We start from the raw sequence: 12,607 nt of genomic DNA, 5'->3' as shown, positions 1-12,607 counted from the left end.
GTGTAGGGGGTCTGTTAACACTCAGTGGGCTCAGGGGAGGTGAGACAGACGCCAACTCCTGCTGTAACTTTACCTGGTGTTGCTGTTTCTTTAGAAAAACAAGTGATTTATACACTTTTTAATATTTGCGTTGTTTTCTTTTCACAGAACAAATTTTTTTCTCATCCAATTTTTTGAGGAGACACTGCCTCCCTTGCCTCCTCGGAGGAAATGCCCCTGATGTAAATACTTTTACATTTCTGTATTTATCAAAATTGCATTAGTAAAAAATAGCATTTTTTTTTGTTTTAATTTCGTTTTTTTTGTTTGTTTTTTATGGAAGATAATTTATTGCATCTTTTATTGCATTTTCTGTGCTGATTTTGAGAGAAAATCATATTTTTAATCAAATAAAATGAACTGGTAGCACGATGAAAGCAAGATGAAATTATCCCAAGTTAACAAACCAACATTGTGTAAAACTTTGTGTCTACATTGAAGCCCTGCAGCTCCCATGATGCACTGCTGATAGCAGGACTAATTGAAACTGATAAAAAAAAAAAAGGACTAAAACTCTGCGGCAAGTGCAATCCTGTTCTCAAACACGATTTTATCAGAAGAGACATGATATCTTAGTCACCTATCTTAGTTTAAAGAACACCTACATGTTCTTTAAATGAACGAAAAAATTGGTATGGTAACCATAGTTTATCAAAACACTGTAGTTACCACAGTTATTTTTAGGTATATGGCTATTTTTCTACATTTAAGACATTTGTTACTGTGGTAACATGGTATTAGACATCAATATAAAAAATAATAATAAACTAAATGAAAAATAACACAAATAGATATGTTCTTCACCTCAGGGAAAAAAAGTTAAAAAACCGCCCAAGGTTTATAGGTTCCCATTATCTACATGATTTTTGGAAAGTTCTAATTTGTAAACTTATTTGTGCATGACCTTATTAATATTCACGAGCTAAGCGTCACCATTTAGAGTCATCACAAGCAGCCAATCTGTGCGTTCACCACTTTTAAATCCAAAGTGCCGCCCATGGTCTTGTAGATAGTCTGGTGCATGTGAATGTTTGTGTATGTGCAGTGCTGTCCCGAGGATGTTTAGAGGTCTTGATTACGGTACAGATGAAAGCTAATCAGCCGCAGTGACCTGTTCCAGCCAGAGGAAAGACTTGAGTATGTGTGTGTTTGGGCTTTGAGGAAAAGCCTGTGATTGCACATGGACTTCCTTTCCTTCTCATAGGCTCAGTCCAACACAAACACCGCTTACATCCACACACACACACACAGGGCAAGAAGGGAATGCACCCCTTCCCCAGTAAAACAACAATTCACCAACACTATAAATGGTCAAGCACAAAAGCGATTGACCTGTTTGGATTTACACTGCGTTTCATTGGTCACCGGACAGACAAGGTCAATTCAAGTCAATTCATGGAATGGCTGAAGCCGTTTACCTTCTCTTCCTTTAGCCCCCATGTCTGAGACTGTTTGTTTCTCCCATTTTGCTCTTGTTTGGGTTCGACAGCATTCCTGGCGAGCTTGTCTAGATCTTAACTGCGTGCTGTTGATTGGTACTGCGTCTAGAAGTTTTGCCAGCTCAATGAGTTTGTGCTGCAGGCCCTGAGCGGCTCATTTGTGTCTAACACCGTATTTGGGGGGTAATCTTGTCATCTACATCTACCTAAGACCTGGAAAATTCTTCCTCTTTTCACCAGATCCAAGTTTTTCAGCTTTCCTCCATCAATCAGTGATGGCGGGCATGTGTGAAGTGTCCCACTGGATTTTGACTGCGTTCCCTGCGGACTGTTTTTGTAACCATTTTGCAATATGTTTGAGGTTCACTGTTTTAGGGTGCTTTCACACTTGATTCAATTGCTTGATCCAAACCGAAGCTTGATTGCTCCCTCTCCCCAGTGTTTCCCACAGAACTTTTGAAAAATGTGTACGTTTTAAAGATAAAAACATCAATCAGCTGCGCCATGTGATGATGCCATTATGTCAGATTCAGTTAGAACCTGCACCGTCTAGAGTTTCATGACAGAACTTTGGATTTCGAATTTCATTTAGACTGACAGATGCTTTGCCAAAGCATTGATGCAAAACGCAACATTGGAGACCTTTTATGTTATTGTGAGATTAAGTGTAAAAATAGTTTGTTCATTATGAAATTGTGGTGGGACAGATTAGAATTTTAATTTGTTTATTTGTTAGTTTGGTTTTATTTAAGATTGTGTTTGTATAAATTGTGCTGTTTTAATACCTTTACGGTTCAATTTTTTTCCGAATTTAAGTTTTATTTTACATTTGTCACTTGGATCTGTGGTTTGTCTAATTTGTGAGGGATTTTTGAACCTCTAACCTCTAAGTAACTTGTTTCACATCCTTTGTGCTACATACATGAATGGTATCTAAAAATGCATGTTGTTAACAAGTGTGCTATTGTTTTTTTTAAACCAATTAAACTTTTTTTTGGCTCATGCCAAAATGGGGAGAGAAACAGTGTACATTGAAGAGCCATATCTAGGCATCAGAATGGCCTATGAACAGTCTAAAAACCTTCCACATATGTTGTGGCAACATGCTACAAACCCATTCATAACTGCTTGACAACTGCATGGCAACACCCTGGCAACCCTTCCAGCATCATGGTGGTGTGTTTTGCCATGGGAATCTGAGCACCACTTCTTTTTTAAACTTGAGTGTTAAATCGTTTGTCCATTTCCTCGTGGCAGTCCTACATCAACACACTGGACTAGTTTACCCTTGGCCTGTGTGTGTTTGTGATGGAGAAGCCCTTGGCAATGTCCATGGCCAGAGATTTGTGCCTGGGTGTGTGTGAGGGGAAACTCCCTTTCTGAATGCCAGGCTTGTCAGTTTGTGTTAAGAAACGGCAACATCGATTTGCTAGATTTTAAAGGGGTCATATGATGCGATTTCATTTTTTCCTTTCTCTTTGGAGTGTTACAAGCTCTTGGTGCATAAAGAAGATCTGTAAAGTTGCAAAGACTAAAGTCTCAAATCCAAAGAGATATTCTTTATAAAAGTTAAGAGTCAACCACGCCTACCTAAAACGGCTCGTTCTAACACGCCCCCACATGTCTACGTCACGATGTGCGAAGATTTGCATAACACCGCCCAAATGTTCATGCAAAGAAAGAAGGCGTAACTTTTATTCTCGCTGTAGTTTTGTTGTTTCCGCCGCCATGTCGTGAAGACGCTGTGTTTCGTTGTGAAAGCGAAACTACTTTGTTTGGCCTTCCAAAAGAGGACGATATCCGCTTCGTCATGCCTAGAGCTGATCTGTGCTGGTCGCTGAGGAAATACATCAACTTCGCGTTTCAGAAAGGCGGGGCATAGAGGAGAAAAAATAATGAACAGTATGTGGAAAATAATGTGGGTTTTTTTAACCTTAAACCGCATAAACACATTTCATTACACCAAATACACAACATAATTTTCTTTTTAGCAACATCATATGACCCCTTTAAGTAGGCTGACTCATTTGATTTAGGGTAGATTTGGTCAGTTGAATATGGTTAACCTGATTGCTAACTAATCACAGATGACGGATTTGAAATTATGTAACAAGGAAGAAACAAACAGATAAGGGTTGATGGGCAATAATATTGAGAATTAAGACTGAGTCTAACTGGTGTTTGCACCATGATGTTAGAATATTCACTCATTTAACGTGTTTCTGTGATCTCGATGGTTGCACTAGATGTGGTTCAAGTCCCAACTTCAATGCGAGTCTGTTTTATTATCTACCTGGTAAAGATTGTAAGTTTAATCATTAAAAAATAAATAAATAAAATAAAATAAATAAATACACGTGCTTGTTGTGTCTCCTTGGACCAATTAATACTTATGAGCATACACTGAAATTAATAAAGTCACTAAAAAATTGTTAAAATGATAAAATCCTGAGTAGAAAGACATACAGTGTGAAAGCATTTCCCAAACTATGGACAAATGCAAGTACTTGTGAACTTTTCCATGAAGTTCTTTTGAAAGCCTGGATGCCATCACTGCCATCCAGCACAAGTTTAGACTACAGGAAACTTTTGTTTGGATAGAGGGAAAATTCACACTTTCCTTCTTACAAGTTATCCAAATAAACGGATCCATATTTTGCCTTAGAAAAAAGTTGAGAGCAATGAGTGCTTACTCATAAAAACCATAACAATGTCAAAGGATGTCAACATTGTGTTCTCCTTCATAAGACTGATGCTTACCTTGTGTATGACTCCCCCTAGTGGCCGGATTCCTCTTTTTTTTCTCCTCCTCTTTGTTAAAAAAGGAAGGGTTACACAGTTTTGTCATATTAACACATATGTAGAAAGGGCTCATCATATACAACTGCCTGGCAATTTTTTTTCATTATTATATAAACCTGGTGTTTTTTTATGCTGTTTTTTTTAAATGTCCATGTTGTAAAAACGAATTTTGCTTATCACTGCACAGATGAAAAGAAACACATTTAAAGACACATTAATCAAAACAACATCAGAAATGTCTTGTTTCTTTTATTGTGTGCAGTCATTTTTAATGAAGTTTGTTTGAATATTTTTATTAACATAATTAGTGGAAATAATTCTCGAAAGTACAGTAAAAATAAGTCGTACCAGGTCAAAATTGCATTGTTGAGAGAGGGGAAAAAAACGGTTTAGTTGCATTTACAAACATTACAAATGCTATGGACAAAATTTCCCCCCTCGCTTATAACAACAAGTCATTTAAATTTAATGGTATACAGAACAAAAACGAAAAGTTTAAAACATACATTATAGTGCCATTCATTATTACAAAATATTTTATTACACAAGTTGTTTCACCATACTGAAATATAATGCACTTATGGAAATGCAAATAATGTGCTGCAAATAAGACTTTAGAGTGGTGTTGTGGATTAATACATGGATTATTTTTATATCCCTCTATTTGTTCATTTTTATTTAAAATATAACATTCCCCATGACTTGACAAGAGCTGACAGAAAGTGGCACAGCTTACCCCACTTCTCCCTATTCATAATAAATGCAAAATGTGTTTAGGGAACTTTTGAATGTGAATTTGTAACATTCCCAGTTGAGTTTGCTCGAGTGTTTACCGCCCAAATTTTTCCAGCAGTGAAACTGATCATCACAGCAGCTGATAATTGCTTCAAGTGGGCGGAAATGCTCTTGGCTGCACTTTTGTGAAATTTGATTGATTGGAGCCAAAAAGCCCCAGGTGGAAGTTGTCATTTGGAGCCTGGGAACAGACTCCTCTATTTAGTTCAGCTGGTGTCAGAAGAGCTGCCCAGGACAACATTCATCAGCATTAGGGCCAAACATCTGTTAGCATGCCTTCTCCATCACTCTCATCTCTTTCCCAGCAGCTCCAGTAGATATGCACGGCCATCAGGAACTCCCAAGACGGGCACGAAACACTCTCCGCACAGCTGCTCCTCATGTAAATGTAGAATCAATGTGAAATCGATTGTATTCGGGATCTCTGTGGCCAAGAATCCTGCTAAGATCACAGTCAAAGATAATCTGGACACTCGGAGCAGCTGAGATGATGACAGATCTGCATACTTCCAGCTTTAATCAGAATTAGGAATCTAGTTTCGTCCTGATGTATGAGGAAAGCCATGAGGTGTTGGGAGTGTGTCTCATGGTCTAAGCATCTGACAATCACTTTCTCCTCCCTGTTGTCTTTGTCCACATTTATTATTTTTGGAAGTCATTTCAAAGTTTATGAAACCATGTTACATGTGGGAACTCAGGGGAATTTGTCTGTACAACGTCTGTCTCTCTCAGATCTGAAAGCATTTGTTCTTTTTGACCCTTATATTTATTTATTTTTTCTTATCAACGAATGCTGCACTTTCCAGAACATTCTGTACAAGTAAATATTGTCTTTCATATGTGTGGGATCTGCTTATTTTCCAATCAGGAGCACTTTTGTGTCCTGGAATAGGGATATCATCTTCGAACATTGTGGATTTTGTTATAGTGCGATTCTAGATGTAGACTTTTGGTATTGTGTTTGGAATTGGTGTTTGTTATTGAAGGTAAAATATTAATGTTATGGTTAAATATGATAGATTTGCTAACATTGCTTCTGAAATAAATTGATTATATACTGATTTGGTAATGGCACCTATAAAGCTAATCTCACATTTTGATGTAAAATTCTTATTAAAGTTGACATGATGTGAAAATTCACCTATTTTCTTAATGCTTGTTATTGATTTACATTTCTCTCTTTTTTGATCTTGTGTATAGTCACATAGACATACAGTACAGTAAATGTGTACAGTACACATACAGTAAAAACTATAGGTCGCACAGGTCAAAATTGCATTGTTGAGAGTTGCATTTACAAACATCGCAAATGCTATAAACACGTATTTGCTCCCCAACAAATCATTTAAATTTAATGATATACAGAACAGGAATGAAAAGTGTCACAAAAGTATTCTCTCGGATATACGTCACAATACAGTAGAAAAGTTCTGTCGTGCTTCTGTTTGATCACAACTTGAAATAACTTTCCTGATGGTCAAACTGTCACTGTTTTGCTATCAGCTGAAATATTCTCCATTGATTTTCAATGGAATGTAGATCTGGATTGATTGCTGGCCACTTAAAAACAGTCCAGCATTTTATTTTCAACCCCTCCTGTTTTTTTTTTTTTTAAGATCATTTGTCCTGCTGAATGATCTACCCTTGATGAAATCCACTTTCTGATGCTGGTTACACATTGCACTCCAAAAATCTTGGTAATGTCTGTTTTTTTTTCTTTATTAAAAAAAAAATCCAAGAGTGGCAGAATTTCTGGCCTTTGGACTGTGCTCACACACACACAAGGTTGCTCAACCCCAGACGTCTCTAAGCAACTGCAGGTGCTTCAGCATGGGGTATGAGACAGTGGGAAGATCCTGGGATTTTTCAGACATCTGCCGAGCACACACACACACACACACACACACACACATACTTGGGGTTGATTCAGCTAACACGGCAGACTGCATTATTCTGTCACACTGGAGCTGATGTGCTGTGTTTTGTGTGTTCTGTAGGAGATCTCTTCCGTGGATTTCCGCAGTAACTCCTTGTCCAGTCAGACTCCAACTCCACCTGGACGATACTCTCCACACAGCCCCATCGAACGAGAGGTGCCCATTTCCCCTCGACGCAGGTACATATTTGAACAGAAGCCGCTGCTTCTGTCAGAACATTTTTAATCGATTGGCAGTCTAAATAAATGTCTAACAAAATAAATTGGCTATTTATGTCATATGTAAGCAAATTACATTCAGTATTTAAGAAAAGTTCCAAAATGGAAATAATTTACATTATTAGACATTTGATTTTATTTACGTTATGGTTGCAGATGAGTAAATAATTGAACAGATATTACATAAGGGGCTCTAAAAAACAGACAGACATAAGCAAGTTAAGTCTGGTGACATGATTAATTGCTTGGGTTTTTATTGCATTTTTTAAAATTATTTAATTTATAAATTATTTAAATTATAGAAAAACTAAATTAATGCATTTAAATTAACTGTCCTACAGTTTTGTTTTTTTTTGTTTTTTTTTTGCTTCCGCTCATAGATTTTAACATGAATATTTCTGTACAGCTGTGAGATTCTGTAATGTGATGTCATTTAGATTCTGTTCTTTGAACAGTTCTCAGAACAGATTTTTTTTTGTCTCTTTATGTCAGATGTCTAAATGAGTCATAACATGGCTGGTGGCCCAAAAATGTTTTTTTCTTTTTTTCTTTTTTCACTTTGTCTTGTTTTCTAGAAAAGGATTATATAATTTCTGCTCCTCATTTCTGCACCCTTCTTCCCTCTTCTACACACCCATGACCCCACCTCCTTTTTGCTCATCCAATAAGAAAATGTCAAAAACGATCAGCCACACCCCTTTTTCTGCTGTCAACCAATACAAGGCAGTCTAAACTCACACCTTTCAGACTGAAACTCTCAACTTTCTTATGTCTCGTCAAGACTCGACAGAGAGGTGTGTGTGTGCTGTAGTGTGTATGTGTGTGTGTGCAGTTGTCACCGTAGGCTCTGTTGTTGTTCCAACAAGAGTTGAACTAGTTGGATAGGAATTTGTCTTTGTTTGCTCTTGAGGTAAGTCCAAACTTTTCAGGCATCTTCCTCTATCTTACCAAGCAATGACAAGCTAGTTTGCGGAGGGAGAAGAAATATCGTAATGTGAGCCTAGCGCTGCGATCTGTTCTCAGCGCTGTAATGTCATGATGCTGTGTCGACTGTTTTCACGGCTCCATCTGAAGCCTGTTTAGCAAGATTGTAATCATAGTTAAGCTGTGATGGGGGGGTTGAAGATGGATGGAAAGTTCTTTCTATGCATGTTTTGATAATTTATATCGACTTCACCTCAATAAATGGCACATTTACAGTATACGGAGGGATAAACATGCATATCCATTGCAGCAGGAGGGGACAACCGGGTCCTTTGACAAGGGGCCCACTATGCTCCCCTGTTATATATCGTACTCTTTGGTCTCGGTGGAGGTTGTTCTGGGTCCCGTGAATTGAGGCGACAGCCCTGTGGGGGAACTGAGAGGTGCTGGGAGTGTTTTGAGGGGAAACTCAAACTCTCTGTCTGGTTTTAATTTGAAGCATGTCTCATTGAACAGCCTGTGTGCAGATAGTTGACATACCATTTATTTGGAGATTTATAGTGGCTTTAAATGTGTTTTTTTTCTTTCAGTAATGGCTATTCCAAATGCTTCTTACTTTTCATTTTCTGTCTTGGACGAGTTACTTTTTGTCCTGCACACACTCAAACAGTCATGTCAGCTATGATATGACATGCTTGCTGTCATGTGGGTTTGTGGTGACAACCACACCCAGAAACTCAGTGAAACCCTCAATCTCTGATTGTGTCATTTTCCACCTCTGTTTTACGCTGCAGGTCAGGTCGAGAGTTCTGTTTGATAGATTTGGCTGTTGGTTAATCATTTCTCAGCGCATGTCGTGGCCTTTGTACACAGCAGAAATCCTGATTGCATGTGTTTTGACAACAAACCGCACCAGCAAACTATCACAAGGCCACTGCACCAGAAAGGATCTGGTAATACGTTCCTCATGACCAGAAGTTAAACTGGGTCCAGAGCGGCATACCTGACGCCTTTATTTAGGAATAAAATATTATTGTTGGTTTGTCAGTTCTGAACAAGTGTGCTCACTCCAAAAGAAAAAGCTTCACCTCACCCTGATCTTCATTTACATCCGTTATACATCCAATGATGTACAGTAAGAGTCTTTCTTTGTTTATTAAAAGTTATAAGAGCAGGTTTTGAACAAGGGATCACTCATATTAAGAATCATACCACTTGACGAACAAATTCTATATCAACAAATCCTATGTAAAGTACACTACTGTTCAAACATTTAGGGTCAGTAAGATTTTTTTAAAGATGTCTCTTATGCTAACCAAGGCTGCATTTCTTTGATTAAAAAATACAGTAAATTGTGAAATATTATTACAATTTTTAAATAACTTTTTTTAATTTGAATATATTTTCAAATGTAATTTATTCCTGTGATGAATTTTCAGCATCATTACTCCAGTCTTCAGTGATCCTTCAGAAATCATTCTAATATCCTGATTTGCTGCTCAGGAAACATTTCTGATTAATATCAATGTTTTGTGAAAATATTTTTCAGGATTCTTTGATGAATGGAAAGTTTAAAAGAACAGTATTTATTTGAAATAGAAATCTGTTTTTTTTAATTTTATTTTTATTTTACAAACAATTTAATCTATTAAATATATTAATGTAAAAAAAAAAAAAAACTGACCCCAACTTTTGAACAGTAGTGTATGTGTGTGGTTAAAATGTTAATTACTCTCATATGCCTGTATTTTTTCCTCCAGGCTGTATGGCAATGGCCCAATAGGTGTAAAGCAGTAATAGGATGCTTGTGTGTGAGAAAGCTCTGTGTTTATGACATAACATAAAACATGTGCATAAAAATGCAGCTGTTAACCTCCCGCTGGACGGCTGCTGTAACTGCACTTTAATCAGCTCATTAACCTGGACATTATGAAACAGTTTCTCAAAGCCAGGCTCTCTTCAATCTTTCCTTTCCCATACAAGTACAGTCTGCTAATTGTTGTGTTCAGACAGAGTAGGGCTAACCACAGGAGCGAGGGAAGAACAATGGAGAGAAAAAAATGGAAAATACTAATATTCCATATGACTCAAATCCGCATTTTAGGTTATTCACTTAAGTTAGAACAGAGATCTTGGCTATCTAGTAATGTAGAAAGGCTTAGTCTATAGCTATTTTTAATGTTTTTCCATAATGTAAAACGCCTCTATATACTCAAAATAGCATAGCAGACATTATCCATAATGACAAAAGAAGTTGCCATGAGAGCATAAGGCTATTCAAACATCTCATTTCACAAAGGATTTTTTACTTTTGCCTTAAAGGCGTCTGTAATCATATGTCTTTTTGGGCTATAAAACCAGGACTGATCCCACTATAATATTACACTAGTGTGGGTATATATTTTTAACATAACCCAGAGATGGATTAACTGAGGCCATCACTTTTAGATTGTGTTTTGTTCATTGAGTGCTGTTTTTTCAGGCGTCAAATTTAAAGAACTCTCTTTCCCTCTCTTTCAGTTCGGACTTTGCCATGCAGAGGTTTGACAGAGACTCAGAGGTGTACAAGATGATTCAGGAGAACAAAGAATCCCGTGCGGCTCCTCGCCAGTCCAACACCTTCAAGATGCTGCAGGAGGTGCTGGAGGCTGATGAGAAAGGTGAGACCTCACATGTCTCATAAAGTCTGGTCCACTTTCGGTTGTCAGAAGACAGGAGGCTGTGGTGCCAAACTATTAAGCACACACTAGCATCTTAAAGAACATTAAACGTACATTAGAAACTGCTACATGTGAAGGTGTGCTGTGGACAGACGATGAGGGTGGGGGTGGAAGCAAAAGGATGTTGCTCCAGGCACTGAATGTTTTATTTTTTGGTTTGTGGTTTCTTTGTTTTCACAGAGGCCGCCATCCGGTTTCCAAGCAAGTTGTCTCCAAGCCCCACCAAGACCACGTCCTCTGTTTCTGGTGTGCAGAAATACCACACCTGTGAAAAATGCGGCATCAGTATTGTGTAAGATAAAACGCCAGAATCCCCCGGTCTCTGCACACACTCCACTGTATGTCCTCTGCACAGGCATGCTGGGATTACACAAGAAGTTAATGAGCCGGTAACTTGATGAAAGTGTTGTGTGATGTTTAGCCTTTAGGGAAGAGTCGTCTCATCATCTCTTCGCATTTATTTAAGTTGATGATTGAGTACTGTTGAGACGAAATCATCTCAGTGGGTATTCATTTGTACAATATTATATTACTCTGTGAGAATTACACATCAACACCTTCATTAGGTGAGATAAAAACTTTTTTTTTGACAAATACTTCACCAAAGCAGCTGTTTCAAAACCTAGTGAACTGCCTACCTAGACAGCAATTTAAGGAACCTTAGATGCATTCCCAACAAGAGTATTGTTCAAAAAGGTACCACCTTTTGACCACTATCTAATTTGCTGTACTAGTACTTCAGTAAAGTATCCCACAATGCACCTCATGAAGTTGTTTGACAGAATGAACAGAACTAGACAGAGAAACTTAAGTATAAGAGAAGTACGTTTTAGTCACTGCACAAAGCTATTTCATAGTTTTAGATACTAATTTTGCATTGTATGCTTTAGTGGAGAAGGCAGTCTTAAGCCTGTGTTATACTTTCCGCGCGTACAATCCGGACGCGTACGCGGACTACTTGCAATTATACTACCGAAACTGTCCGCTCTGCGGACGTGTTCCATACATGCGTAGTAGATCGGCTTGAACAATAACCAAACATGTGAACAAAGAATTGCCCAGAGTTATTGCACATCTGGCTGTCTTTATATTGTTTTATCGACTGATTGTACAGGTTCGAGTAGCAACGGGCTTCTTCACACAGCCTGCGCATGTGCAGTGGCCTACTGACACAAAAAATGGGAGGCACACGGATGTCCGCTCAGAGCCTCCTCGCACACTCTCCGATGACGATTTTTACGTCACGCGCACCATAGCGGACACTAGCGGACTAGCGCACGCGGAAAGTATAACACAGGCTTTAGAATGTCTTAGATGTCATACACCGATCGGTCTGCACACGCAAACAAAGCCAAAACCTAGATATTTTAGGCAATATAGAAATCCTGGCCAGGACGCGTCCTGGGAAAATGGCACGTATGGTCACCCTAGGGTACTAGAAGGTGCTAAACACACTCAAACGGAATCAATAGCACCCTCGGTTAAAGCTGTAATAATGGCATTTCTTCGCAGATTTGGCAAACTATCCATTGCGTTATGGTTTGCGCTCTGGAGATCGGTTTCTATTTCAACGTGTTTTTGCAGCGTTGAGCATTGTAGCCAATCACAGACATATCTGTTGATTTCTTGAACGCAACAGCCAATCAGAGGCATTTAAGTTAGAATCCACTCACTGCTCAGATCGCCAGAGTTTTTGTTTAGGTGTTGTGTTCAGCACGAATCATCTCATTATA

At 38.3% G+C, this 12,607-nt stretch overlaps 1 protein-coding gene across 1 annotated transcript in view; it reads left to right on the top strand.

The window, feature by feature from the left end:
• Positions 1 to 12,607, top strand: part of LOC107740981 (PDZ and LIM domain protein 2-like) — an 87,662-nt gene that overhangs the window by 71,112 nt on the left and 3,943 nt on the right. The window contains exons 7-9 of the mRNA XM_016553549.1: positions 7,073 to 7,191; positions 10,675 to 10,814; positions 11,055 to 11,166. Coding sequence (XP_016409035.1) covers positions 7,073 to 7,191; positions 10,675 to 10,814; positions 11,055 to 11,166 — 371 coding nt within the window. The remainder of the gene's footprint in view (positions 1 to 7,072; positions 7,192 to 10,674; positions 10,815 to 11,054; positions 11,167 to 12,607) is intronic.

The sequence above is a fragment of the Sinocyclocheilus rhinocerous genome, unplaced genomic scaffold, assembly GCF_001515625.1.
Source record: "Sinocyclocheilus rhinocerous isolate Xijiao unplaced genomic scaffold, SAMN03320098_v1.1 scaffold1548, whole genome shotgun sequence".
Classification (NCBI taxonomy): Eukaryota; Metazoa; Chordata; class Actinopteri; order Cypriniformes; family Cyprinidae; genus Sinocyclocheilus; species Sinocyclocheilus rhinocerous.
Note: the sequence above shows the minus strand (reverse complement) of the source record. Positions and strands in the feature narration are given on the sequence as shown.